Below are 26,345 nucleotides of genomic sequence, written 5' to 3' on the forward strand. Positions count from 1 at the left end.
TGAAACCATAAATCAGAAAATATTTAAGTAAACGGAGTCCCTCTTGGCATTTCAACGAATAGCAGCTGATGGATTTTGCAATAAATTGCAAGACCTCCCTAGCAACCCTATCAGTTCCCGATAAATGCATCCCCCAGAAAATTCCACTCCACTGTGAGGTATTTCTAAAGCATCCTAGTGGCAAATGCGCTAGTAACCCTGAAAGCAGAGAAATAAGGGAAGATTCTCTGAGGGCATGGTGATCATGTCCCTGATTCTAAGAGTCATTCATGCCTATCAACATCCCAAGGTATCCCAGGAATCTTTCCAAAGTGCTGCTCTCTCTCGACCAACCACAGACAGAAAGCGCAGCCTCAGCTGAAAACACTCCATGATCAAATACAACATTTTTATGTGTCAGAAGGTGTAGCGGAGGGCCCAGCATATAGTGGACTGCCACCTGGTTTTGTAAATAAATTTGCATGGGAACATAGCCACACCCCTTTATTTATTTACCTATTGGCAGTGCTGCTTTTGCAACACAACAGCAGAGGTAAGTAAATGCAATAAAAAAACAACCTTCTAATCTCACAAAAAGAAAAAGAAAAAAAAAATAACGAGAATATTTACTTTGTGGCCTTTTATAAGAAATATGCCAATCTTGTACTGAAGAAATATTTTTAAAAAGTAAAATATGAGATTAAATGAGCAAACCTGCTATACTGCTGATTCTCCTTCACTGTAGAAGCTTCAAAGTAAGCCAAAAGGGATCTAACTCACTATTTGAGGATGTGGTACAGGATTTATAGTGGGTAGGCTTTTGAAACCATAGCTGCCAGTTTAACAGGGTTTGTTTTTTAAGGTTTCAATTAAATTTAAGTTTTTCCTAACTAGACATCCTCCTGCCTGGGTGAGAAGTTTTAGAGAGAAAGTGATATTTGAGCAGGGGTTTGAGATATAAGAATACCGTATTTTCCGGCGTATAAGACGACCCCCTAATTTTTACAGTTAAAACATAGGTTTAGGCCTATATTCGTGTTCTAGTAAAAAGCCTGCTCAGATTGGCCAGAGTCAGAGAGGCGGTCTATTAAAAAAAGAACTGGTGTTGTCTCGGAAGTGGGATGTAATCTTACACAGCGGATATAGGCCTAAACCTATGTTTTAACTGTAAAATTAGGGGGTCGTCTTATATGCCGGAAAATATGGTAAATTTTGGAAAAAAGGTCATTTCAAGAAGAGAAAGCAAACCAATTTCTCCATAAGAATGAATCAGCAATTAGGTATTACTTACCTGAACTGTTTCTCCTTATAGGAAATATAAATGTTATATGCAAATCCATGAGTTAGGATTTACTGTAAATCATCCTCTGTTGGATATGAGAATTGACCCATGAAAAGGACTGACAAAAATGCTTCCAATCTCACTCATGAGAAATATCTATAATAATGAAAGCATAATTTGCTAATTAGATTGAACATCCTTCCGGATGAAGCAGGGGCTGAGAGGGAAGCCCAGGTCCCAAGTGCCAGAGAGAAGCCGGTGCCGGCAGCTGGGAAAGGAAAGCCTACTCTTGCACAAATTTTGTGCATTGGGCCTCTAGGGTGATAATAATGATGATGATAGTCATTATTGCAGGATCATTATCATTATCATAAGAACTACTGTGTATTGAAGACTTATCACATGCTAGGCACGATGCTAGATGCTTATTCCTTATCCCATTTAATCTTCACAATAGTCCTAAGAAGGAGAGGCTGCCATTATCCTCACTTTACAATTAAGGAGACTAGGACTGAGAAAGGTCATTAGGGTATGCAAATCTCTAAGCAGCAGAGCAGACTTTCAGAACTTGTGCTGTTATCATCACACAATTCACTCAGCCCTCATGTCCCCAAACCTACCCACACCCTCAGCCCAACCACGGCCCGCCACCAAGCCCTCTTACCTCGACACACTCTACAGCACTGGCTCTCTGGGAGAATGTGGTCCTTCTCTGAGCAGTTCAAAGGAGGGCATGCTTCTGTAATTTTCACTAAAACTCCACCCTGGAAGTCAAATAATAGGGAAACAAAACTGTTCACTATGTCTAATAGCCTGCAGTGATAACTAGCTACCACAATTCACAGTACTCCCAAGAATCCCACAATCATGACAAAGTCTCAAATTAAACTGATGAGCTTCCTGGAGGGAAAGATACATGTCCCTTTCTAAGCTAAAAGAGCCTCAATTTCAACAAACGGTTTTGGAGAGTCTGGTCTCTGTCACAGAAGGTCATTGAAGGTAGTATGCTGAGAAATTGTAACAATCGACTATTGGGCAGGGAGGGGAGCAGTGGGAGAGCCTCATTTGTAGCACTTGCTAATTTCTGTGTTGCAAATATCCTGACGTGGCACATTTTAAAAAAATATTTTATTGTGTTTGTGTGTTTTTTTACAGAGAGGAAGGGAGAGAGATAGAGAGTTAGAAACATCGCTGAGGGAGAAACATCGATCAGCTGCCTCCTGCACGCCCCCTACCACTGGGCATGTGCCCACAACCAAAGTACATGCCCCTGACCAGAATCGAACCTGGGACCTTTAGGTCTGCAGGCCGATGCTCTATCCACTGAGCCAAACCGGTTTCGGCCTGATGTGCAGATTTTGAACTACCAACCTGATATCGCTGAACATACAGGGGGAAGGAATGCACAATGAGCTCAGAGCTTCTATGAGCCATTTCAGTTATCTACCACATCGCAAGCACTGTGGACCCTAACATAAATAAGACATCTTCTTGCTCTTGATCAGCTCACAGTTTGAAGAGAAAAAGAAAAAAACATCTTAATCCAGAAACTATAATACAGTACAGTAAGTCCTTAAAAATGTGATCTAATTAAGGTTTGATAATATGCCATGGGAGAATAATTAATTCTGCCCAGATGTGGAGAAATTATGAAGATGCCACATTCCAGGGAACATGATTAATAGGGTAAAAAAGGAAGAAAACACTTTCCCAGCAGAAGAAACAGAGGAAGAGGCAAGGTATACAGGTAAGAAAGAACTAAAAGGGTTGTTGACATGAGCACTAGATTTTCCCTAGCTATAAACAGAATCACAATAAAATTTTAAATATTCAGCACGTGAATCTTTATGACCTCACTTCAACAAAGGCTGATATTATGAGCATCTGTATTTAGATTTGCTCTGAATTTGAAGAATTAGTCCATTGATTATTATAAAAGAGGGTTTGACAGTCCTTTTTAAAAAATGTTCAGGTTTTTTCTTTTTTCTTTTTTATAACTATAGCATATTCTCACTGGTATTTTATTTTTTTCCATTACAGTTGACATTCAATATTATTTTGTATTAGTTTCAGGTGTTCAGCATAGTGGTTAGACAAATATATATTTTACTCTGTTCCATTCTCAAGAGGATGTTTAAGTCAACCAAAAAGCAAGCTCGAGAAAGAGCTTCAGGTAAGGCCACTCTAGATAAGAGAACAGGATAGAGCTGGGAGGCAAGAGGGACCAGGAAGACTCTGAGTTTTCCATCCCCAGAGACTCTATCATCTCAGTGACCACACAGCTCGCTGATTTGGCAGTAACTCTCATTCATCAGGCACATCCATTTTTAATAATCATAAACTAACTTTGCATGCCAAATATAAGTTTAATTTGCAAATACCCATCATTTGGATAACTTGCACCATGACTTCCTGGCCTTTCTTATCATTCTCAGCCCAGACAGTTGAGCCTCTGGCATTCCTTGGGGTGTCTTTTCTTTCTTCCCCTTTGTTCTTCATACTTGACCTGCTCAAAGGCAACTAGATCTCTTAAAACAGGCCCTAAGATCTGAGAATTGATTCTGCTATTCACCCTCAGTTCACCTTTTCAGCTACATTCCATTCTGTCTCAATCCAGGCCACTCCAGGTGGCACATAGCTGCAAAAATTAGCACCAGTCTTTAAGCCAGTGTGCCTAGCACAGTGGTCAGCAAACTCATTAGTCCACAGAGCCAAATACCAACAGTACAAAAGAAGATTGAAATTTCTTTTGAGAGCTAAATTTTTTAAAATTAAACTTCTTCTAACGTCACTTCTTCAAAATAGACTCGCCCAGGCCGTGGTATTTTGTGGAAGAGCCACACTCAAGGGGCCAGAGAACCACAGTTTGCCAACCACGGGCCTAGCAGATGTACCTTCCTTTCTGCAATAAACCAGTTATTACAAACCACTAGAAGTGAATGACCTTACTATTAGGACCATAAGCTAGGTGCAAAGGCACACACAATGCTTAATTATTTACCACTATGGCCTCTACTTCTATCCTTTAATATTAATATGTTGATTCATTACCTATTGCCTCTTTACATAAGTAACAAGAGTGGGACACTGTGGGACCTCTTTGATCAGTTCTGGGTGCTCATCCCCCAGCTTCTAAATGCTTCACTGCTCCTGGCTCATCCCTGCCACCCTCAGAAGGTTGCCCCTGCAGAGAGCCAGAGTTACCTATAAGTTCTACATCTCCCTCTCCAAGGCCAAAGCCAGTGAGTAACAAGCATGGGAGGATCTTTACCCAGAGGAGAGACAATAGCTGGAGTATAATCCCTTTACCTCAAGGGATGAGGGTCTGTCTGGCCTTTCACCTAAACTCCCCGCAAGCTCAGCTTCTTGCCCTTTTCTCTCCTGCATCCCCCACTCCCTTACACTGGTTTCTCCTGGGAGCTACCATAATGAATCAGTTGTGCTGAAATCCTTAGCTTAAGGTCTGCTTCTGGGAGGACCCAAACTAGGATGCTAAGACAAATGTCACTCTTACTATCAAAGATCAAACTATTAAAAGAGATCGTCTCTAGGTAGTGAGATTCTGGAGTGATTTCCATTTTCTTCTTTATACTTTTGCCTCTATATTCCCAATTTCATATCATATCTGCTTTTGTAAAAAGATATATTAAAAATGCTACAGAAGACTTTTTTCAAATAATCTAGGAAAGGTTCTTTTAAGATAAAAAGGGCTTGCTCTGCTGATTAAATCAGTCAACAATTGTAATCAACCTTTAACATATTTGATAAGTAAGGTCATTCCAAATGTTTAAATAAAGACAAACCCCTTTGCCTGAATTAGAAAATAATATAAACTGTGATTACAGTCTCATAAGTGCCTCCAAATCCATTTAGGCCAGCCACACCATTAGGCACAAACCTTTCTTAACTTTATCTTCAAAACTACCTCTAGCAAGAAGTAGCTCATGATTAAGATTTTTTAATCCTCCTGATTACAGTGTGTTATATTCTGAATCTTGGAACTCTGCACTGATGGTAAAATATAATTCTTCCAGTTCTAATTTAGAGCGAACATCTCCATGCTGTTGGTCAAATATAAACACTTCCAAGTTACTGATCACTGTGCTTCAACCTGAAGTTCTAATAACATAAAATTCACATCTTTAAGTAAAGCAATTTGTTGCTGGCCTAAATACTGCAGGGCATCAATAATGGAACAAAATTGAGTAAGACAGCTAAAAAACATTATTCATCTTGATTTTTAAAAAGTAGATTGCCCTACTTGGTTTGGCTCAGTGGACAGAGCATCAGCCTATGGACTGGAGGGTCCTGGGTTTGATTCCCGTCAAGGGCATATGCCCAGATTGCAGGCTCATCCCCAGTGGGGGCTATGCAGGAGATAGCAGATCAATGATTCTCTCTCATTATTGATTTTCCTATCTCTTTCTTTCTTCCCCTTCCTCTCTGAAATCAATAAAAATATATTTTTTAAAAATAATATATTAACTTCTAGAAAAACTTGGTGAAAATATTTGAAACAAGAATTGTTTTTGTTTGTTTAATTGGTGTTGCTGAAGCTTTAAAATGGTTCCAGGAAAATGGAAATGAATAGATCTCCAGGCAGCCTCTTGTCAACTGTGGATATACACTGAGTAGCCAGATTATTATGATCTCTGAACACATAATAATCTGGCCACTTAGTGTATATCCTATATAATAAAACGCTTATATGCAAATTGTCCCCTCAACCAGGAGTTCAACCAGCAGGCAGGCTGGCCAAACGCCCATGTCCCCTCCTCCTGGCCAGGCTGGCAGGGCCCTACCCATGCATGAATTCATGCACTGGGCCTCTAATATAAATATTGAGTGGCCAGATTATTATGTGTTTAAAGATCATAATAATCTGGTCACTTGCTGTGTATGCATTTGAACCACAGAACACTCGGAAAAATATCTGAGTAATTATTTGCTCAATTCTCCTAAGGATGGCACTTACATAGTACCCTTTTAAATGCCTATGAGAGAAGTTAATTCATTACATACAACAGGTGCCATGGGGCATTAGGTCTTCTATCTTGAGAAAGGCTGCCAAGGAAAGACCTGAGGCTCTCTGAGCCTATACCCATCACCCTCCCTTCCTGCTGACAACATCTGTTAAATGTGTCCCCAGGCACTCCTGTGGCCTTTTATAAATGCTACCCCTTTATCAAGGCAAATCAATGAGCCATTCCCTGATCAATCTGGTCTCAGATGGATTAAAAAGTGTAATTCAATCATTCTGAACTTACTGTTTTAAAATTCAGAAATGAGAATTATTTCCAAGTAAGTCTAACACTCTGAGGAGTGAAAGAGGGAATGACTAAGGGCCAGATGACACAGGTTTAGATCCCTGCCAGTTTGCTGACTCTCTCTATGACTTTGATCTCTTGTGCCTCACTTTCCTCATCTGTATAATGGGGATACAAATGGGACCTACCTCATAGTGCTATTATTATGTTTATATGAGATAAGATGTTGAAATGTTTATATAGTGTTTAGAAAATACTAAGTGATTGAGAAATACTAATTGCTATCAATAACCTTTCTCTTAATACACAAAGTAAACATTTCATAAGTTACTGTAGAAATACCTGGTATGGTAAATTAATGACTCTTCAAAGAGGATGAAATTATTCACAGACATACATCACTTGTGCAAATATAATAAGTAATATCTGCCCCAACTTCTTTCTAAATTATAAAACTATAACAAAAACAAACAAAAACAAAAACAAAAAAACAAACAAACAAAAAACAGTAAACGGTAAACCAAATACTATAGGGCATCAACAATGTGCCAACAACACTGGTAAGTGCTATTCCAAACATCTGGCATTTGAATCCATGTCCATATCTTCTAGAAATGGTGTTTGTCTTGATCTCCTCTGATTATAGCATGCTCAAAAAGTAAAAAAGGTTGCCAGTTGTGACAGATACATGGCAGACACTGGGGTCATCAGCAGAGTGGACAAAATGGCCTTAGGTCATCCCAGCTTTTCCAGAGGCAGAAGAAACAGTAGGGGTTTTAGAATCCAAATCATTTCCCCTCCCTTAGAAGGGAAACAATTTGCAGAGAACATGACGTGTGTCTTACAGTCAGGGAGGACATGTGTGGTCATGTGGAATGAAAAGAACAGCTCACAGTTAATGAGGACTGACTATGTGCCAAACACTCTGCCAAGTTCTCCATGTGGTTTATCTCATTTAGTCGGCACAACGTCCCTACGTGGTGATATGCTGGCCCCAGATGGGAGACCACCCTCCAGCTCCCCCATTCCCAGGCCTGGTAGCTGATCCTGCCAATGAAGAGATCACACTCCCCTGCCTCTGCCACAGCATCGGGAGCCCCTGCCGCAGATAGACCACTGCACCTGCATTTCCACCAGACTATCTGCACCCATGGAAACTCTGGCATTCCCAATAGCAGCCAAGAAAGAGCGAATGGGAAAATACAACAGGGAAATTCAAGGGACTTAACCCCTGGGATCAATTCTGACTGATGAGAGACAGGGAACTGGAAAGAGCCTTTCCTCCATTCAAGTCCCCACTATAACGAATTGGATTCAAGCTTCTTGAGAGAATTCTGCAGATCTCTAATGACTTATTCTCCCCTATTTTTCCCCAGCAAATGAAGTAAGACAGGTACACCTGGGAGCAAAGGTGGCCTATTCTGAGACACAGTGGTTCTGGTCAGCATCTCTGTAGATGCCCCACAAAAGCAGCCATGCTTTGTTGTGGCGCTGTGGCTGCTCTGATGCACCACCTTGCATTGGCTCCTCTCCTTTCCTTCTTCCCTCTGTCTCTCATGCTTCCACTCCTGAGGGGACTTCACCCAAGTGACTGCAAGGCCAGCTCCCACATTTAATCCAGCACATTGTTCTAACAGCACCTCCTCAGAGAGGCCCTCCCATCCCTAGGGCAAAACTCTCTATTCCTTCACCTGGTTTATATTGTTTATAGGATTATAGTGTGTATTTACTTGTTTATTTCCTTACTGCCTGCCCCCTCCACTAGACTGCCAGTGCTATAAGACAGGGATGTTGTTTTGTTCGCTGTTGTACAATCCTGATATGTATCACTGGCTCAGTGCATGTTTGTTGAATGATTATTGAATGAGATGTATGGTTCTACATATCTTATTTCAAGAAACACATGGGAGGCCGAAACTGCTTTGGCTCAGTGGATAGAGCATCGGCCTGCAAACTGAAAGGTGCCAGGTTCCATTCCAGTCAAGGGCATGTATCGATACCTTGGTTGCGGGCACATCCCCAGTAGGGGGTATGCAAGAGGCAGCTGATCGATGTTTCTCTCTCATCAATGTTTCTAACTCTCTATCCCTTTCTCTTCCTCTCTGTAAAAGATCAATAAAATATATTTTAAGAAAGAAAGAAAGAAACAAACAAACAAACAAACACATGGGAGGAGGCAGGCAGAAGACAAAGGCATTTTCTCACACTGTACCAGGAACTTTGAAGTAAAGGTGACACTATCCCTTGCTGGTATTGCAGACCAACTCCAAAACAACTTAAAACCCATTCCCAGGACCACCTGTTACCCTCTCTGACTCACAGTAGCTTTTACCTCTCTTCCCCTTCTCATATCCTTTCCCTAATAGCTTTTCCCCAAGGCTACCTGACCCATGGCTGACCAACCACAAGCCAACCACACAATGGCAGTGTTAGGGACTCCAGTGGACCACAGAGTCCTTCCCTTCAGTGACCCACTCAGGCCACATGCTCCACTTTAGAACCCGACCTAAAGCCAACATGTCTACCTGTCTACCTGCAGTTCCCCACCAGTGAGAGGGATTCTAAGACTGAAACTCACTCGGCATTCCCGACAGCTCTTGGTTAAAATCCGCTGGCCTTCTGCAAGGACTTTTCCTCCAAAGATACATTTTGCTGTAATAAAACAGAAAAAAAATGGGTCAGACAGTCATGCTATGCAAGAAAATATCCTCAGAGGTGCCATCAAACTCCAAGAGATTCCACAGAACATAGATGCTCTGATTCTAAGCATTACAAATACCTTTGTCTAGAGTGAGACATGGGAATAATGTGAGGATAACTGTAGAATCCCCCAGTCAGACCACAGCCACAATTATGTTTGTCATAAGCCCTTCACGCCAAGGAGACACAACTATTTCCATGTTGCAGTTCAGAAGGAACTAGAGAGTGAACTGATGTGGCTAGAAGTTAAAACAAAGAAGGGGTTATCATCTCCAGGGAGAACAATAGCAGTAGCTTTGATTCTGACACTCTAGCTATAAGACAAATGACCAGGTGAGAGGGAACTTGTAGATGCTCCATTCATCAGAACCTCAGCCACAATGCAGAATGATGCCATTTTCTCTTGTGACCATGAAAAGTACAAGTCCTTAGCCTATCTGTTTCTGAGAAGCTCAGAAACAACTGAGAAATATAAGCCACGCCGTGAAGTGCTTTATCAATGCATAGAGAGAGACTGCCCTTGGAATGGTGAGCTTAACAAGCTAGCAGGGACATGGAGTAGATAGGGCTTGTAGAAAAGTGAAAAGAGAAGCGTAAATGGAACTCCCACCACTCAACTTACATCTACTAGGACTCAGTCCTAGACTCAGCTTGCTGGCCCACTTTTAAGCAAACGAAGGTGGATGAGGCTGAGTCTCTTCCTGGAGGAAAGAACAGGTATGCAAATCCCATCAGTTTTAACTGAGGTCTGGCTGCCCCGAAGAAGTTGCTCTTGGTTTTTAACGCTGGTACAATGCCTTCACTGTGTGCTTCTGTGGTACTTTGGACATAGACTAACACAGTGCGTATGATGTTCTATCTCAGTGGCCCAGGTAATTACACATTCCCCTGCCAACTGCAACCCCCGTGAAGGTAGGGGCTATGTCTTTTCCATATTTTTATCACCAGCCCTAAGCTCAATGCCTCTCTAGGCTTATTGTTAGTAACAATAAATAACGTTAAAATTGATGAGTCTCTAGTTAGTAGTTAAAAGCCAGTTAAATTTCCTGATTCTCAGATAAGAGTTCTTTCTGCTATGGAATGCAATTTTTTACATTTATTTTTAATTTTCAATTACAGTTTACATCCAGTATTCTTCTTTATGAGCTTCAGATGTACAACAAAGTGGTCTCCCTGCTGCTCTAAGTACCCTCTGGCCCCACACATACTCATTCTGATATTATTGACTCTATTCCCTATGCTATAATCTATATCTCTGTGACATTAAAAGCAGACATCAAGGGTTTCTGAACAAAAACAGCAGCAATAGCAATAAACAAGTAGAGAGTTGATATAATTTTCTAGATAGGTCTCTTACTCCCCTCTTAGATAGATAGATAGATAGATAGATAGATAGATAGATAGATAGATAGATGAATGATAGATACCTGTCTAGATAGATAGATAAATAGAGAGATAGAAGATAATAGATAAATAAATGATAGATATCTGTCTAGATATTTACTAGTAGGTAAGTGATAGATAGATAGATTGATAGATAGATAGATCCCTGATCATCTTTTATGCCTCAGTGTTCTGAACAAGTCATGGCTCACTGGTCCTAATGATGATGCAGATTCCCCCATTTACTTGCATGAGGAGACCAGGCCTCCCAAAGCCTGGAATTCCTGTCTAATGAACTCCCACACTCCCCAGCTCAGCTGCCGCCAACTTGGCAAGACAGCTCACTCCAGAGTGACAGTCCTGCTAAATGCCCTGCTGTCAAACCTGCCATCTGCATCGTGGCCCAGGCTGAGAAGCCAAGAAACAGACTTATCTTCCTGATTTTGCCCCTGGCCACCCCTAAAATGGTAGGAGCCCATGGCTACCCTGTCTTAAGACACAGGCCCAAATTCTCCCTTCCTCAGACACCCTCATCCCCAAACTCCAAATCTGGAGAAAAGAATGTCTTACGGTTTACACTCACAACACACGTGGGAACACATGCAGCCTCAGATCCACCAGTCTGTTATAAAAATTAAATGTCCGCTGAACTTTATGTCTCCTGAACTTTATGTCTCCCACAGCAATGAACTCTTGGAGCTGGAAATGAAATCAGCATGATTCCACACACCTCGGCCATTTCGCTTTGGGACTGGTTGGGGACGTGTCTATGATTACAATATCAAGTACTGATGAAATTACCTTAGGAATGCTTTTGAGATCATCACTGGAGGTCACAAGACTGTCCCCTACTTTCTCACACTCAGCCCACTTCTCAGAGGGCACCCCTCCTTCCCTGCCACTGTCTTGCATATGCCTAACATCAGTCCTCATTATCCAACCTTTTGAGCTACAGCCCAAAGGCTTACTTTCAATGTCTGAGGAAATTCAAGCATAAGGTAGGTCAGGCTCCGGTGCCTTTGGCTGGGACATTTGGGACTCCAACCAAGCAGCTGTCGGTAGGAGCAGAAATGTAAATGGATACCTGCAGCCCCTCCTATCCCACTGGGGACCTGCAAATGAGGATATTTCATAGGCTGACCATGAAATTGAAACTGGGCACCAATGCACACTTCTCCAAGATGTCAGAAACGAATGGACTGGGGGATTTTGCACCCACAGACATCTGGCCCTTCAAATGTGAACCTGATTTCTCCAGTTCAATGACTGGACACTTCTGCCATTTAAGCGCATGCTGAATAAACGATGAACAGGTACAACCCAGCAGCCCTGTCAGATGTGGGCAGGGGTTGCTGTCTTTAATTAGGTCTTTGTACTCACCATCCCTTAGCATTCTGCAGCTTAGAATACCAGAAGCAGCCTTCCGTGTTACAGTGTAAAGGAGAGCAGCAGATCAGAAAGGCTGGACACCCACTGACCTTCCTGCCTCTCATTCATAAAGTGGACTCATTAACAAAGTGGGCTCCAGGCACCACCTCTGCAAGTCACATCCAGTGGTTTTGCTGGCAACACCTTTGCCGCAAGCATTTTCACCACAAACATTTTCACCACCTAACTGGTCATTGGCAATGTTGCCAATAGAAGAGAAAATAACTTTGACAATTCAAGTTTATTTCTCCATAAATCAGTTACCTTCAGCTGACAATGTATTTAAGCTAGTTGTCAATTTCATTTCACTTCTCCACTGACAAAGTTCTCACAGTATTCCCATTTTTAAAAATATATTTTTTTATTGATTTCAGAAAGAAAGGGAGATAGAGAGAAAGAGAGAGAAAGAGAGAGAAAGAGAGAGAGAGAGAGAGAGAGAGAGAGAGAGAGAGAGAGAGAGATCAATGATGAGAGAGAATCAATGATCAGCTGCCTCCTACAAACCCCCTACTGGGGATCGAGCAACCCAGGCATGTGCCCCAACCAGGAATTAAACTGTGACCTCCTGGTTCATAGGTGGCCACTCAACTACTGAGCCACACTGGCCGAGCAGTACTCTCATTTTTATATCATATAAATCTTAGCCAGGATGCATCTTATACTAGAAAATGATGATATATCAGTTTTGTGCAAATCCTTTGGTGACCACCGTCATCCACTCCCATCCATTGAAATCAAACAAGCTATGGCAAGTAGGAAAAAAGCAGCTACTAATTTGCAACAGTCTTTGAGAGCATTAATCATTGATTCTTTAATAGGAAAATGTTACCTCTCTTAATCAAGAAAGAATTTTCCATGGGGGGAAAAAAACTGCAATGCCAATAGTGGAAACAAATCAGCAAGCAAATCAAAAACAAACCCAGAAGTATAACACTATGGACAAAAGACTTCAAAGTTCACAAATGTTCATTTTATGCAATGAAATCTTTTTAATTTTATTACTTATGTTTCCTGTTGTGTTATGTCCTCTTTAATGTCCCTTTTTAATTTTTCATCCTCTTATCTTTTATAGCAAAATTGTCTTTCATCCATTGCACAGCAAAAATGCTTGCAGTAAACATAGTTGTGGCGAAGATGCTCATGGGGAAGCCACCTAGAACCCTCAGAGCTGGACGCCCACATCAAACTGGCTGCTCCTTGGGCGTCTCCAACTCAAGCACACCAAACAGAATGCACTGCTCTCTGAACTACTTCTTTCACCTGCCTTGTTTCTGTTAATCACACTGTCAGTCCCCCAACAGCCCTTGTTCAAAATCTGGCTCTTTCTCCCCTATAGACAATCTGTCCCTGATTTATTTGTCTCTTGAAAAAAAAAAAATGCTTATGGAGTTCCTACCACCCGCCAGTCTTTCAGCTCCATTCACATGGCTCTCTTCTCTTCTCCCTAGGCAGTGCCTACCTGCAGGCCTCAATGCCTCTACCTGGAATACGCAGGAACCCCACACCCACCCCCCCTCCAGCTCCAGATGCAGCAGGGTTTATAAAAGCACATGTTTGATTATGCCACAACTCTGCTTTAAAATCTTACTTCTGAATACCAAAACCAATGCTTCTCTTACGTCCATCATTTTGCATGTGCAATTCCCTATGGCAAACTCCTAGTCCTTTGTCAGCACCCTGCCCAGCTATTATCCCCCTATGAAGTTTTTCCTAGCACACACGCACACATGCATACATGCACACATGTGCACACACATGTTTCTGAAGGAGTTAATCTCTCCCTGTGCTACCACTTCTCTGTGCTACCACTGTATCTTACATAGAGTGCATGCTACTGTAATGATATGGCACATGCATCTGCCTGGACAGCAGAGGATAGAGGAGATAGATTAAGAGCATCAGACCTGGAGCCAGACTACCTGAGTTTTATTTTGGCTCCACAAAGGCTGAGACCTTGAAAGTTACTTCTCCTCTCTGTGCTTCACTTCATTATCTGTAAAATAATCATGGGGATTATAGCTTCCGGGTGTTGAAAAAAATTAAATGAATTAAACACATAAGGTGCTTGACAAAACGAAAGATCCATATGTGAGTTCTGCTACACCCAAAAGTAAGGACAGTGTTTGGGAGAGAAACCTCGGTAAGAACAACAGAACAAAAAAAATGAAACGATCATCATCCAACACACCTTTGCAGCTTTATTTCTACTCACCCATGAGAACATTCTGTTATCAGATAAACTTTCTCCCTCTCCCTCTGCTACCTCTACTCCCTTGTTAATGCTCTTCTGCATAGCTCTGTCTTCCTCAAATCCGCCTCCCAAAAAAATGCAGAGTCCAGGACACCAGGTGATTCTAATGTGCATCTAGGCAAGACCAATGCCTTGAACAGAGCAGACACCCAACAAACATAACTTCCACACCACTTCCTGGACTGCGTGCTCACAGCGAAGAAATCTAGAAAGCTCTCACATTTTCCCTGATGCCTCCCAAACAGATAGAGGAACATTCTAGTATCAAAACTGATACCTCCACTATCAAAATCTCCTCATTCTTAAAGAAGGCTTCTGTTCCAAAGAGAACTAAGTGCTTTTTTTAGGCAATGAACCAAGACATGGCCACTGAGACAAAGTCCTCTCCTATTTCCAATCAGACGCCCTCTCTGTAAGTGCTGCAGCTCCTTAGGCCATGACAAGGACATGAGCACTTAATAAGTCAGCAGACAAAACAATTTGCTTTTGTGCACGGCGCCTACTGCCAGCGCCTGCTTAATACCTTTCCTCAGAGTCCCTGCCCCCACCCTAGTGGTGGACAAACTCATTAGTCAACAGAGACAAATATCAACAGTACAACTATTGAAATTTCTCTTGAGAGCCAAATTTTTTCAACTTAAACTATAATGTTAAGTACACTGTTATTAACTTAATTAGGATACTCCTAAGCTGGCCTTTGCTAAAAACTCAAGGGGCCAAAGAGCTGCATATGGCTCGCAAGCTGCTATTTGCCGACCACTGCCCCACCCAAACCCAGAGAGCAGCCGAAGGAAATTTTATTGGAAAGGGACAACGAAAATAACTATTTGCCAACCACTCTCTGATGTGAAGATATCTGAAAGCATAGAAAATATACTGACTGATGTTAGAACTCTGATTGATCAATCCTCATTCTCCTCTTCTCCACCCCACTGGTCAACCTGCCACAGTCATCATCTAGAAGTTAGAAACATTTAGCTTGGCTCCACTTCCTCTGGGGAGCATGCCAGGCCCACCATCCATGCAAGCTGCACATTTGACATGCTTGGATAGGCTAACATTCCCCATCCACATACCTAACAGGACTGCACTTATACCCTGGACACTGAGAATCATGCCTCTAACCTGGGAGTAAGGCCTCTGAAGCAGAGACATCCTTTTACTACTATTCCAGGCACTAACAACGAGTAACTGCCTTAACACACATTTCTTTTAAAAAACAAGGAAAAAATGAAAACCCTCTAGGCCAAAGGTCTTCAACCTTTTAATTACCAGAGGTGCCTTATATCATTTCTTTTTCATTTTTTTAAGTAATGGTCTTAATAAATTATCTGCATTACCATTTTATTAAACTATAAACATGCCAAAGTACTGATCAGAGCTACTGAGAAAATGAGTGCTACCTAGAAAAATGCTAAGAATTCCAGATAAAGGCAAAAAACATTAAGTTAGCCTGTGGATCAGTATTTAGGTAAAACTGGGCAAGTTACTAAAATGATTATTAAAATTTAAACTCTCCAAAAAATTAGGATAGCTAAAAATGACTACCTACACACTTTGAAAGAACAATTTGATGATATGTATCATTTGAAAATGTCATTCTTTGGGCCTAGTAATTCTACTGTGGAGAATTCTAGCTTAAGAAAATATAAAATACAGAAATGTGTTTTTTATGCAATACATATTATTAATGAGTAATTTACCAGAGTGGAAAGTAGGAAATAACCTAGGTAACCAACAATTGCAGAATGATTAAATAAGTTATGCAGTAGGCAAACAATGGAACACTGATGTTCAGTAGGGAGAGGGAGTAGGTGGAGGTGGGAAAAGGGTATGGGGGATAAATGGTGATAGAAAAAAAAAATTTTTTAATATGTTTTGTTTTTTTTTAAACTGGACTACACTTAAATTATAATGGTAACTTAACAAACCAGGATAAAATTTATCTGCACAATAAGATCCCAATTGTACACAAAATAAAATTTAAAAACTAAAATCTGCTAAAATTTCAAGTGTTCGTTTCCAAGTAGTGGGATTATGGGAGGGTTTTTCCCCATCTTTACCTTTATTCTCCTCTGTGGATTTCAAGTGTTACACAAGACACACATTGCTCTCACAATTAGAAAATCAAAAGGCTAAAACAAAACAGCTAAAAGACTCATCTATCCCATGTCCAAACAATAACTTCTAAAATACAGCATTAACAGATCTGTCCAGGGAGTTCAAAATAATTTAAAATATCTCATATTTTTTAAATACAAATCCCCAATATTTTTTCAACTTCTTCCTCTGCTGACTGTTACATAAAATATTTTTAAAAAATGGAAAACATATCTGCACCTACTAAAAACTATCTTTCCACTATGGCATTAAATTATAATCTCAACAACTGGGCACTTGAGCTATCCATTTTGCCAGATGTGATTTCCAAAGTCCCTGATACAGAAACAAGAAAGTTTCTTTTTCAGATAACTCCAAGTATGCTCTGCTGAGTAATTGGTGTGCTATGCCAACCATGAGAAAAAGGGGATATTCAAAAATATACCTTTTGAAAAGAGTTCCACAAAAGTTTGGACAGTTGGATCAGACTAGCTCTCTCCATTTCCACTGCCATATTAGGTGACATACTAGTCTTGGCAAAAAGCTAGACCATTATCCTTTTAAACTTAATGATGTTGGTGTTTTTCAATGAAGAAATGATGTTGAAAATTATCCGCAGGATGCTACATTTCTAACTATTCTAAGGAAGACCCTCTGGTTTGATGAGAGACCACAGGCTTTATAATCAGACAGAACCAGTTTTACATCTCACCTTTGCCACTCACTGGTCTTGTGACCTTGGTAAGTTAATTTCCCTAAGTCTAAGATTCCTATAAAACAGGGATAATAATCATTCCAACCAAAAACTAAAAATAAAAAAATAAGGTGAGGATTCAATAAACTAAGAGAATTCAAGCACCTAGAATAGTAACTGGCACATAGCAAGCATTGTAAATGGCAGCTTTTACTCATTGCTTGTCTCTGTGTTTCAGTCACTATTTCACTTGAAATGGTGTGCTTTGCAATATGGAAATAAAAGGATTCTTAAATCACTATATAACTTGGACAAGTCAACTTTGAGGGAACTTGTTTTAGTATTATAACTGAAGTTCATCCCAAAATTCCTAACAAAGAGCTTTTAATTAACAGGAAATCTGGCCAAGACCTCAGGATGCCAAAACACTGAATTTGGCCTTTAGATTGATGATTCAGGATGAGGAGGACCAAACAGATGGAGCTTTGGAGTCATGACTTTAGAGATCAGATCCACCCATGACCAGTTGTTTGATCCTGTACAAGTGACGTAATCCCTGTAAGTTCCTCTATATAGAATGAGAAGTAATTAGGGTTGACGTGAGAATTTTTTTAAGTAGCCTATATACAGGTGATTAAAATACAGCAGCTCTTCTTATAATACATTTAATATTATATCAACTCTTGGTATTTCATTGCATCAGTCTGAATCTGTTGAGGACTAAAATATAGAGGGGGAAAGTTAGTACTTACGTCGGCAGACCTTACAGCACTGGCCAGCAATGTGCACGGGGAGAGAGTCTGGGGAGCAGTTGAGAGGGGGACAAGATATCCTTCGGCATTCCACAGTGCCACTCTGAGGAAGGAAGGTCCAGGAAAGAAATCTTAGAAGTGTCCTCTGGAAGCCCCCTCTGCTTACACAGCTCACAACTCCCCCCAGAAACCTCATCAGGGACACAGAAACCATGTGAGGAATACCCTGTCTGCTCCAGGACCACAAATAAAATATTTCCTCCTGCCTGAATAAACCCGTGCCACCTCAATTACTTTTCTGATATACATCACTGGCTTCATTCCGCCTGCCCATGTGGGCTAAGAAGATTAGGCAGAAACCAAAAAGCTTATTTCTCAAGAACATAAATAACGCCTTTTTCAAATCCTGTCAATCACTGTTGAGGCTCTCACAATCTGTTTTGTATTTTCTCAGACAACAATGGCAGTCTTCAGATATGTATCAAATAATTTCAGCTGGACAGGGTTTACATATTAATTTAGGAAGAGGACTTTCGGAATTCTCTGCTGAATTCTCTGAAACAGATAAAGGAGTCCACAAATGATGACTACCCTAAAAGTCCAGCAGTCTTGTCATTCTCTGAAACATGATGGATACCTTGTAAAATTCAATAAAAACACTTCAGGAACTAATTAACCCTCTTTTAGCATCTGTTCAGGTAGAGAAAAGTTCCAAATGAAGCTCACCAGTAGGTTCTCTGACAACTCAAAGGAGTTCTTCCTCCTTCTGATAGTCTAACCTCCAAACTCCAAACAGAGAGCTTCTTACAATAATATCCAGTCACGTTAGAGTGTTACCAAGGGAAAGTGGATTTTAATTTCCTAGTATTTTATATATAAAATGACACTTTTCCAGTTTTTCTCTGTAACTCACAGATTACTAAACAGCGCCTGGTAGAAAGGTAATTCCTCTTAGTTAGCATTCTATACTGAAGAACCAGATCACATAATAATCAGTGGCACTGCCCCATTAAAAGTGTCTTTATTTCCTTATAAAGAATCTTACTTGGCACGTGCAGTTCCTGCAGTGGTCGCCGTCCACCCAGGAGTCTTGGTCTCTATACAGCAGTCCACTCACTTGACAAGTCTTCTCGCAATGACAGTTTTCCAATTGACTGAGTCTCGTCTCTGCATAATTTAGCTGCAAACGAGAGTGACTAGGTGTAACTTCTGTAATTCCATTGCACAATCCTAACAAAGCTAATAGCAACAAGGAAAAAAAATTCAAGTAGGAGGGAAACAATGCTCAGAGCAGCTGATTCTTAGTCAGATCTGGTTTTTTGTTTTGAATATTTCTTCTTTTACATGAGGTAGAATCATTCTAAATTAAAGACATACTGACTCCCATGGTCTAACGAGCACCAAATGAGACATTAAACTATATAGCAGGGACCTCCTGGTGTTCAGAAGCATCCGTGCTCTCAGCTCCTAGCCCACATGGCAGCACTATAATGAATGTGTTCTCAAGGACTCATTACACTGTTTACAGGAGATCTAATGAGGAACTCCAATGTGCTCACATTTGTCTCCCACCTTCCTCTCTGTGTTCTGCACATACTAACCAGAGTGCCATGCTTTTTACAAGCTGGGAAGTCATTGCTTCCTCTCTTAGGAAAAATTCTGGGGAGCAGGGACCAGAAAAAGAGAAAGTCACAGAAAGATCTAGTTTCTCTCCATGTCCCAATCCCTCAAACAGAATGTCCCAAGAATCTACTTTGGTGTTCAAATGAAAGTCAGAATAGGCAACCAACCCTCAGGGGAGATCAAGATTTGGTGACAGAACCTTTTTTCGTTTCTCTAAATCACACAACTGTTGCCATTAACCACAGAATCAGAGAATCTTTTATTGGAAAGGGGATATACAGCGTGGATGTGTTCACAAGTCTTTGTACATGGACAGTGGTGGAACACTTATTATCTTCTAAGAAAAAAAAATTTTGTTGCTGTTAGCTCTGGATGACTTAAACACCCTTCTTGGATTGAGTCCTGAAATCTCTCCCTTTTTCCTATTATACCCAGTTTTGCCTTTTAAGAGCAAGTTCCACCTCTTTTCAAATACTTGAGGTTACCCTGTCCTCGTGCCTGCTCTCGACCACAGTCAGCCCCTTGTGATAGGGTCCCAATCCTCGCTTCTGATCACCTTCCATGCAGCCTGCTCCATTTTGCCTTCAAAAAGATGGTGTCAAAAAACTGAATTGTAGTATGGTCTGGCTACTGCCACATCCATATTAAGGAGTAACTCAATCCAGTACCAGTATTTCCCTTTCCTTACATAGAGACTGTCTTGATTGAGAAATAAATATAACTTCCTTAAAAAAAAATCCAATAGGCTTTCTTCTCCTTCTCAATCATACTTACACCTCCAAGTCTTGAGTATCTTCCCCTCCAGGAGACCAAGTCAATCCCTGATTCCACTAAGACTATATCTAACCAGTATTTTAGATATAATGTCTGACCCTGGGTAATGACGACTCCCACCATCCTTCCACATCAACTATCATTCCATTCCATACATTACCCTCTCAATTGCTTTCAACAGTGCCACTCTCTGGAAATGGAATCCATATGTAATTCCAACCTTGGTTTTTATCACTTATTTCATCCTCTCTCTCCAAGCTTTTGGAATTTCTCATGAAAACTTATTTGTGGTCTGCATTTCATGGGTGATGCCAATGGGCAGGGGAAAGAACAAACAGGATCCCAGACCAACTGCATACACTATAATCAGCCCTGAAGAAAGCAGAGTTGACGATGCCTAAAAATTGGCTTCCTTTGACTCTTGTAACATGCAGGTTACATTCCAAAAGTTCAGGGTACATGTGAATCTCCAGCCTAATCATAGAGTTTCTAGAATTGATGATAATTAAGTTCTTTGAGAATTTTTTTTTTTTTTTTGTAACAAAGGGAAAATACACTTCTAAGTTGGGTGAGCTCAAGTGACCAAAACCATGTATAGGTAAGAAATAATAAAAAGGAAGTGACAACATCACACATTATCTTTACTTCATTCCATGGCCCCAATAGTTCCTACAAAAGGTAGTGATTGATGTGGCCTGGGATTGAACAAGAAAGAGCTGGACTAGATCCGCATTCCTCTTAAAACTGGCTCAGCATGAGGTACCTGTGAGAAGAAATGTGCCTGCCTCACTCAGAAAGCTGGAACAACTCTAGTGTCTGCGTCACTTTAAGGAGGAAACTTCTTAAAGATTAAATGACCCAAAAGGAGATTCTTCATCTGTCCCAGTTTCTAGAAAATCTAGGAGTTTGCCTGAGGGTCACATTGGCAATTTCCAGTAAAGTCCAACTAGCTAAACTCAACATTAAAACTCAATTCCAAGGAAAACCTCTGTTTTAATATAATAAAAGCTATTCTCAGGACTAACTCTTATTTACCTTCTGAACTTCATTTTTATTTTTTAATATATTTAGACTTTTCTGATAACCTTGTAAAGCTCTAAATTCTATAACATAAAAGTGTATCAGACACAAAGACAAAAGAGATATAAAAGCAAAAAGCTAATTTTTCAAAGGCATTTAATGTGTAATCTTGCCTTCCATTTTCTCCCTGCTATATCATGTTGAAACAGTAAAGGAGACAACTCAGATCAAAAAATGAGTTACATTTTTGTCACAAATTCATTTTCAAAACTATCTCTACATTACCTGCTACTTTCTCCAAGAATGCCTGCAGATCCAAAATAAGATACGGTATCAAATCTACATCTGTTCTGTTTTATCTTTGCTTGTGTGTTCATATAAATAACCATGGACCAAATCACTTATTCTTAACGCTACATGTTCAGAGACAGACAGCAGCCGCCTTTTCTGCAGTAAGAGACCACTGAATGGATCTAAGTCCATTAGTCATGTGGTAGATGGCTCATTGATTTTTGTTTTGTTTTGTTTTTTCTTTGAAATACTACTTATTTGGCATTTGCTAGATGGAAGGGGAAAAAACAAATTCTTCTATTGTGTTAAACCTTTAAGCTTAATTGAAAAATCATTACTGAGCCCCTCAAAACAAAAGTCTCCAAATTAAATATGTTACAAACTGAAATGCCACTCCAAATGCTCCTTGATTTGCATAAATAGCTTTGTCAAAGGTTTAAACAGAAGTAATCAAGAAATCCCCAGTCTCCAGCATCTTTTCTTCCTGAGCTTGGAGAGTGGGGCAGAGCCTGACCCTAGCCCAGTGCACCTGGCCCAGATGGTGATACTTCCCACAATGTCCAGACTACCTGGAAACCCCTGAGGAAGCCAGGGGATCGTTGGTCCCTTAGGGGACAGCTTCTCTGCACCTTCTCTGCCTTGAAAAATAGATGGTTTTGCCAGAATGCCAGGACTTCTCAAGAGGGCTCCTGTGTGCCCTGACTGCTATAGCCTGTAGGTGCATGCAAGCTGTTCCCATGGCCTGTCCTGTATCAAACAAAGGCAGAGTCATTCTCCAGTCTTCCCAGCCAAAAGGTGAAAAGAAAAAGCAGGCCCTCCTGGGCAGACCCAGCCCCTGAGCTCATCTGGTATCTGCACCTGTTTGGTTTGGTGTGACTCTGGCTACCATCCCCTGTCCAGCTTGTGCACTGAGCTTGCTCTTTGCTAAGCTTCCATGGCTTCCACTCAGACCCATGTGGGAGACTTTCTGCTGCTTCCCATGACCTCCTGGCACCTGGCTCTGGACCAGAGCTCTGACGTCAATTCACTGCCTCTGCGAGGCTGTGTGATATAAGCCACTGGGGAAGGTGTATAGTACGTTTTCTTAGGGACCCTCTCCCCACCCCAAGTTGCCTATTTAACAACAACCATTGCTTACTGAATGCTCACAGTGTGCCATGCAGCAAACTAGACTTCCAAATCTCTCTTGCCTGTCTCATGGAATCCGTATAAAACCAAGAATAATTTTTGCTAATTTATATATGGAAACATTGCAGCTACAAAAAGTCCAATGAACCTTTGAGCTTCCACCTTGATGGCTGCCCAGAGTGCAGGGGGAGAGGAGTTAGAGCACAGGGTCTGCTCAATGGGGGGCATTTGAAAGGAAACTCCTCCATGAAGACCCGACCCCTAAGGGCTGCAACCTCAGTTCAAACCTGAACAAAAGGAAACATGGCTTGCACAAGGCACCAAAAGAAGGTCTTGCTGTTCCAATTTTGGCACATGGACTAGAGGGAAGTATATTCCATTAAGAATCCACTTGGCCTATCCTGTGTGTGCAATTTGATTCTGAGCAGCGTCTGTGATCTGAAAACCCTTAAGGAAATGACGTGGTATCAGTTGGCCCCATGAGGTGGTGACAGGGCTCAGGTTGAGAGTAGGAAAAAATCCACAAGTTTCCAAGGAAAACAAGAGTCAGCGGCCAAAAAAATGTACGAGTGAAGGGGCCTTGTTTTTGCCCTGCCCTTCCCCTTTTAAAACTGCTAGAAGCTCTGTGCCCACTCTTCACTCCCAACAGGTACCATCTGAGCACGCATTCCTCTTGTCCTGTCTTTTAATGCTCATTCCTCTTCTCACTGACCCCTTCATCCTCCTGCCTGTGGCAGCCACCTCCCTCTCTCCATCACTCACTTCTGCTCACATGTCTTCTCTCTCTTCCTAATCCTCTCTCCCCCAACTGTAAACTCAGTCAGGATTCAACTCTCATCCCTGCTCTGCCATCCACTATCCTGGGAAAAGTTACCGGACTTTCTTAGAACTCAGTCCTCTCATTGGAAAGCGGGCTAACACATCAAGCCTGGCTCTCAGGATGATTGTGAAGATTAGAGTGACAGGGACTATAAAAAGGGGAAGCATTGTAAACAACACATAGGAAACAACAAATATTGCCTAGTATGATTTTTCTTCCAGCTTCTTCTACATGCGGGGCTGACAAACTAAGGCCCATGGCCCAAATCTGGCCCACAACTTATTTTTTTAAGTATATTTTTATTGATTTCAGAGAGCAAGGGAGAGGGGCAGAGAGAGAGAGAGAGATAGAAACATCAGTGATGAGACAGAATCATTGACCGGCTGCCTCTTGCCCACCCCACACTGGGGATCGAGCCCGCCACCCTGGCATGTGCCCTGACTGGGAATCAAACAGTAACCATCTGGTTCACAGGGCAACATTCAACCACTGAGCCAGCGGGGCCCACAACTTATTTTTATATGGTCTGTGAACTAAGAATACTGTTTCCGTTTTTCAATGGTTACATTTTAAATGGTTATTTTTAAATAAAACAAATATAGATATGATATCCTCAATTTGCCTCTTGGTCTGCAAAACCCACCATGCACTAGCTGGCCCTTTACAGGAAAAGTTTGTCTTTATCGTAGATTCCAAATTGTGGGGTGAAAATGGAAGACTCAAGTTTTCTCAGTGTAATTCTACTCATGGTTTGGAAGAAATAGACTTATAAGTCTTCCAAAGTGCAAGGAGTGGGGGGTGAAACAGTTTGATTACATTATTTTCTGCTTGCCACTGCCCGCAATTAAATATCTCTACCTCGCAAAAGCTCATTTCACATAATACTGTTTGGAGGACAGGGCTCCTGGATAATGTACGACTAGGAAAGAGAAGACTGCCATTCCCCGGAGCAGGCAAGGCTGAGAAAGAAAAAGGCATCCTGGGAGCGAGGGAGGGGGCAGCCACAATCACTGGAGACCGGGTGACATGTTTCTTCTTCCAAAAGTTGGGCAGCGAGCTAAAGTATAATTAATGGTATTGAGATCAAGCTGCTCCACACAATATGAAATAAAAGCCTGTCTATGCCACAAGCTGGGAAGGCAAATAATTGCCTGCATTTCCCATTTCCATTGCACTCGGCAGTGAACTGCACACAATGCTTCAGGCTCTCCGGTCCCCGCCTCAGTTTCTTAGAAAAGTGCTCTGTCTCTCCGTTTCCAGACAAAAGGGGACGTGGCCACACACCTCGTCGGAAATAACGCACCGTCTGCAGCAGCACAATCTACGGGTCCAAGAAACAGCCCTATCTCCAAAGCATCTCTCCACCAATTTTTTTTTTTTTCCAGGTTGCCATGGCGGATGGCAGGGAGCAGTCCTAGCTGCGGGTGGAATAGATTAATGTATCATTTTCACTGTTATTAAAATTCTCCCTTTCACGGAGTCTCCCATCTCTGAGGCCCAATCTAATTCTTTCTTCGCCCTGGGCCGGAACTCATGTCCACGGCGGATGGGTATAGTAACAACACAGCCACATTTTCTGTTTATTCGTTGCCTTTCTCCACAAACCTCGGGCTTTTCATTACGAATCTAAACGTTATGAATATATTTATATTCATAACGTTTAGATTTATGAACTTGTATATGTATATGCATATGCGTATGCGTATGCGTATATGTATATGTATATGTATATGTATATGTATATGTATATGTATATGTATATGAAAGCCCCTAATTGTGTACATGTTTGGCTCTGCCACTCAATATGAATGCCTCTGGGTTAGAAACCTTGTCTTGTTCACCTGTGTCTCCTTTGAACCTGGCACAGCACCTGGCAACTGGCAGCTCCTCTAAAGATTCTTGGTAAGTGGATGATGAAGGGTGAAAAAAGATGCAGAATTATAAAACTGGAGGTGCTGGAAGGCAACTTGGTCTCCCTCCCCATTTAACCCAGGGCCAGTCCTGCAATGAATCACGTATTACACATGCAGTACAGTGCCTGGCTGTGACAGTGATCTCTTCCTAACAATAGCTATTTTGCCCCTTCTGATTACCGGCAATTATTCTTACATCTGAAATGCATTAGCTTATGAGCCACCGTGGCTCTGACCATAGATCATCTCCCAGTGGCAGCAGTTTAATAGCCAACGGGCAAACTCTTTTCCACTCCCAGGGAATCGGCGGTGATACACACGGCCTCTTTCTTCCAAACATTTTTCAAGAAAACGTTTTGATTCAGCCTAATAGTACCGAAGACAGAAATAGTTGTGTTCACAATAGGTAGTGCTATTTCCAGAAATGTATTGCAGATGCCAACGCAAAAAAAAATGTTTCCATTCGAGCACATCACTCTGCATTCCAGACAGCATGGCAAGAGAAGTAAAACATCATGGATGAAATTTAGGTACCTACCTTTGCCGTCATCTTGGCCAAAAGCTCTTGTAAATCCATTATTCCTTGCACCAGGCTTAAGAAATCACTACAGGTGGGGCAAGCTCAACAAAGAAAAGAGAACACCAAGGTTGATACAGTGCTAATATTAAAAAAATAAAAATTTTTAAACAGTAGTTGTTTGGCTATGTAGAACGCTTTTTTCTTTTCTGTTTAAGTGCTACTTTGAAACTGGCATAAAATAACAGGGATTTCAGGTCTAAATTTCTCCCTTTTATTAATAAGTCAACAGGAAAAAGAAAAGAACTGCTCATTGAATAGAGAGGCAGTATGACACTTTTAAGTTAAAATTAAACCCTAGCTTTTATCGAAAGGTGAATGGGAAAATATAAATTATCATAGGAGAAGAAAAAGAAAACTCAA

The 26,345-nt window shown here is 41.2% G+C and overlaps 1 protein-coding gene across 2 annotated transcripts in view; it reads right to left on the reverse strand.

Annotated features, from left to right (window-relative positions):
- Positions 1 to 26,345, reverse strand: part of NELL1 (neural EGFL like 1) — a 622,937-nt gene that overhangs the window by 464,686 nt on the left and 131,906 nt on the right. For both annotated transcript variants that reach the window (XM_036427674.2, XM_036427675.2), the window contains exons 7-11: positions 25,944 to 26,026; positions 18,882 to 19,016; positions 17,837 to 17,939; positions 9,107 to 9,180; positions 1,926 to 2,025 (exon numbers count right to left, since the gene is read on the reverse strand). In XM_036427674.2, coding sequence (XP_036283567.1) covers positions 1,926 to 2,025; positions 9,107 to 9,180; positions 17,837 to 17,939; positions 18,882 to 19,016; positions 25,944 to 26,026 — 495 coding nt within the window. The remainder of the gene's footprint in view (positions 1 to 1,925; positions 2,026 to 9,106; positions 9,181 to 17,836; positions 17,940 to 18,881; positions 19,017 to 25,943; positions 26,027 to 26,345) is intronic.

The sequence above is a fragment of the Pipistrellus kuhlii genome, unplaced genomic scaffold, assembly GCF_014108245.1.
Source record: "Pipistrellus kuhlii isolate mPipKuh1 unplaced genomic scaffold, mPipKuh1.p scaffold_m20_p_9, whole genome shotgun sequence".
Classification (NCBI taxonomy): domain Eukaryota; kingdom Metazoa; phylum Chordata; class Mammalia; order Chiroptera; family Vespertilionidae; genus Pipistrellus; species Pipistrellus kuhlii.